At 35.4% G+C, this 4,547-nt stretch overlaps 1 protein-coding gene across 1 annotated transcript in view; it reads right to left on the reverse strand.

Moving 5' to 3' along the window:
* Positions 1-436: 436 nt before the first annotated feature.
* Positions 437-4,547, reverse strand: part of Crisp1 (cysteine rich secretory protein 1) — a 29,021-nt gene continuing 24,910 nt past the window's right edge. The window contains exon 8 of the mRNA XM_021199188.1: positions 437-1,008. Within this exon, the coding sequence (XP_021054847.1) occupies positions 881-1,008 (128 nt within the window). The 3' untranslated portion in view covers positions 437-880. The remainder of the gene's footprint in view (positions 1,009-4,547) is intronic.

Raw genomic sequence — 4,547 nt, forward strand, 5'->3', positions numbered from 1 at the left:
AGATTGCTTTCCTGCTAACTGTGGTGGTTGCAGGGATTCCCTACTGCAAATAAAAAAACACATGGATACACACACACACACACACACACACACACACACATCTTTTCTTTGATTAGAACTGTATACAGAACAATTTATAGGACCTAGTTTTTCTATAAAGCGATATAATTTAAAGGATTAGGTATTTCAAATAATTTGGCAGCCTGGTGTGATGGCCATTCCATTATGGTTTTAGAAACACGACAATTTAGTAATGGGGTGCTCAGGGCAACAGGAGTGTGTAGGAGGGCAGAGGAGAAATAGAGGTGAAGGGACAAGGAACCCAAAGGCAGCCGAGCTCTCATTTTCCACATCACAAACATGCATGCTGAGATACTAATGAGTTGGGAAGACATTTAGATCACTCTTAGTTCAAGTCGAAGCCTGACTCTTGTTTGTAGAATATTTTTAATGTCTGATTTAAAATAGAATGAAAATTAAACATTAAAACAAGAAATATTAGGGTTGTTGGGAAATGGAGATGTTTGAAAAAGGATTAGGTAAAAAGCTATTTTACTGCAAGTTACAGATGAAGAACATTCATTAGCTGGAGTAAGTTTACTTACACATCACAAATCACATGTACTAAATTTGGGGCAAGCATTTGACTTGCCCTTTCGTTAAACAATGAAATTTAAAGATTTCTTACTACATGCACTGGGCACAGAATTGAACAAAATATATTAATGTATATAAATGATGGTTAAAAATTAAGTACTTGGGCATAATTGAAAAAAAACAAATGAAATTCAGTACAAAGTCTTACAATACATTACATTAAGGTGAAATAATTGATCCTGAAAACACACTTTATCTTCAGAGCATAGTAGCAAATATTAGGTTATTTTATTTCAGTTTTACACAGACAAGAAGCCTTGCAGAATGGCTGGACAGCTGGATGTGAGCACCCATAAAGTTTTACCTGCTTATCACAGTTATTGTATTCATCATAATAGATGCAGGGGTTAGCTGGAAAGCAAAAAGAATGGTATGTAACAATGTGCTTAAAACAGTTGTGACCATTAAGGAAAGACATCATCTTTCTATGACATCAAGAGAAAAGTTCTATATAATAAAGGATTAATTTGATTAAGGTTAGCTTTTTAGGTTAATGCAAAACAATTGACATGTTGAATCAGATCCTCTTGAAGGAACAGAGACAGTGCTTGTCATGCTATGAAGCATGTTTATTCAATATCAGTTTTGTAATTGGTGACACTGTACCTGAACAGACTAGAGATAAGTAATCTTTGCTATTTCTCTGTCATTTTGAGAACAATATTACCATGACAATTATGATAAGACACTGACATTTCAGTCACTTTTAAAAATCTATTTGAGGTTTATCATTGAAGGATATGCTCCTTTTCCACTAATTCATTTCTTTACTTACTTTACATCCCTATATCTGTCCCCCTCTCCTACCAGTATCTCCTTTCCACAGATCCTCCCTCCTCCTCCTCCTTCTCCCATCCCTTTCTCCTCTGAGAGGGTAGATGCCTCCCCTTGGTAACACTGCACTCTGGCATATCAATTCTCTATAGTTTTAGGATCATCCCCTCCCACTGAGGCCAGACAAGGCAACCCAGCTGTGGGAACTATATCCAAGCAACAAGTTCAGAGACAGCCCCTGCTCCAGTTGTTCGAGGACCTGCATGAAGACCAAGATGTACATTTGCTATGTATTTCCAGGAGCGTAGATCCAGCCCATTCTCATTCTTTGGTTGGTGGTTCAGTCTCTGGGAGCCCCCAAGGGTCCAGGTGAATTGACTCTTTTGGTTTTCCTGTGGAGTACCTATCCCTCTTGGGGCCTGCAATAATTGTGGCCTGCAATACCTTGTGGCCCTTATGCTTCCACATGTCTCCCACAGATCCAAGAAAAAGAAAAAATGAAAAAGTGTTCTCCAACTAACTCTCTCTAAAGACTCGTTCATTTCAGTGGCTAATCAGGCATGAAACTATCATCACAAGAAATTCATCATCTGTGAGATCTCAGAACTTGGTTTTATTGTATGAAAATAGGGAAAGCGGCCAAACTAATTGAAGAATTGCATGATTGCCTCTTCCTCAACACAAAGAAATACAGCATAAAGAGAGATCCTCCTGCTTGTGAGACAAAGAATTAAGTGCAGGCAGTGGACTCAGATCTCTTTAAGAAACTCATATAAAACCACCAAACCCAGACACTATTGTATATGCCAGAAAGTTTGTGCTGACAGGACCCTGACATAGCTCTCTCTTGTGAGGTTATGCCAATGCCTGGCAAATACAGAAGTGGATGCTCACATTCATCTATTGGATGGAACACAGGGCCCCTAAAGAAAGAGCTAGAGAAAGTACCCAAGGAGCTAGAGGGGTCTGCAACCCTATAGGAGGAACAACAATATGAACTAACCAGTACCCCCGCCCCCCAGAGCTGTGTCTCCAGTTGCATATGTAGCAAAGGATGTCCTAGTCAGTCATCAATGGGAGGAGAGGCCCTTGGTCTTGCAAAGATTATATGCCCCAGTACAGGGGAATGCCAGGGCCAGGAAGCGGGAGTGGGAGGGTTGGGGAGCAGGGTGGAAGAGGGTATAGGTGGCTTTTGGGATAGCATTTGAAATGTAAATGAAGAAAATATCTAATAAAAAATGCCTTAATAAAAAAAAAAAAGAAAAAAGAAGCTCAACATGGATAAGTATCAGGAATTGTCCAGCTCCCATCTATAAATCACTGTTCATGAACTGAGCCTCTAGACCTGTGTCAGTTGAGTCATTATAAACATCCTCCACCATCCCTCTGATGTCGCAAAAGACAGCATTCACTCTTAATCTATAAAACGTAATAATATCCAAGTATAGGAAAGTCACGTTTTCCCTCCTTTTTAAATTCAACATACATCGTGATATGTTGTATAATCAGCGACTCAAAATGGAAAGTTAGAAAGGAGACTATCAAGAGCAGTGTGCTGACATATTCCATGTTCCATTGCTTAGGAAAACAGGGACTTGAACATTTTTTCAATGTGGACGGAAAGAAACTGTGAAGCAGGTTTTCTGTACATGCCAATGTTATGTTTGGAAATGAAGGAAAGATACATACAAAATCAGAAAAAATGAGGTCAAAAGAAATTTTTACCATGCCTGTCCTATAGATAAAAATGCTGCAGGTGATTTTTTAAGCTGAACAAATTTAACTATAAAATGAACAGTGGAAATTCTGGGAAGTATAAAATTCAGTGAAAATAGTAATTCTACACACAAATTCAGGATACTCCAATATTACAAATGTGATGCATAAGCTACCCATCTCTTTAGTATAAATACTAAAACTAAAATAATAAATTTAATAAGAGGTTATTTAATACACTAAAGTAAGAGATTTAGAAAGATGTAAAGTTTGACATGTAATAAGAATCTAACAGAAGAGAAAAACAGTCTGCAAATATAGTCTTTTAAAAATCAAAGTATCCTCCATTAATTTTAATTATTTTATCCAAGTTTCTATTATTTCTAAACTCCATAATAGAAAATGTAACAGGGGGTACCTCACATCTGGTGCTAAGTTCCTTACCTTGACAATCTATTGCTAAGAAAATATCTTTAATAGAAAACAAACAAATAAGTCAGATATCAAAATGTACTATTACATTAAGTAATCTAACTGCAAGAAGGCTGTGTGAGAGGAAGAAAATGGGCTATCTGAAAATTAAAAAGCAAGTTTGAACATGGATGCTATGAGACCATATCTATTATTGATATCTTTGACTGTAAGTAAATTAATTTCCATTTTCCACCTAAAAGACATAGGAAATGAATAAACAGAAAACAAGACAATACTTAAATATATGTTGGTTGCAAGAAAATCTCTGGGGATACACACTAACAGATAGTATATAAATGAATTAAGATATTACATGTTAATAAAATTCAGATGAAATCAAGTGTCACTCCATTAATAACAGATAAAATAAACCAGAAAAAAATCAAAGAATGTCATTATGTAATGATAAACACTAAGTGGGTAAAATAATAAAAATTCTAAGTGCATATGCATAAAAGCTTCTAAATATACAAACCAAATATTAGTAGCCTTCCAAGAAGTGATGCATGAGGACTTTAATCACTCCAATGTCATCAATGGACATATTTTCCATGAAGAAATTCAACAAACAGAAGAGTAAATTTAAGATGTAGACCAAACACACATACTTTATTTATGAATGAGAGATAGAATGGAAAAAAAGAGACTCTCTTTACGAGTGATAGTTTCATAAGTGGCATGAATTATATTTTATAATATTTTAATTTATAATTTAAATTAATAAAGTATTTAATAATAAAATATTTTAAAATTTGATACTTGTATATAGTATTTATATCATTTTTACCCTTTACTCTTCCTCATAGGATCCCTCCAATGTTTCTTCCTCTGTCTCTCTTTAATTGGTGACTCTTCTTTATATATTATATATGTGTCAAGACTTGGATAATCTATCAAGGAGCTCATGCCTAAAAAAAAAAAAAAAA

This window comes from Mus pahari, chromosome 5, assembly GCF_900095145.1.
Source record: "Mus pahari chromosome 5, PAHARI_EIJ_v1.1, whole genome shotgun sequence".
In the NCBI taxonomy this organism is placed as follows: Eukaryota; Metazoa; Chordata; class Mammalia; order Rodentia; family Muridae; genus Mus; species Mus pahari.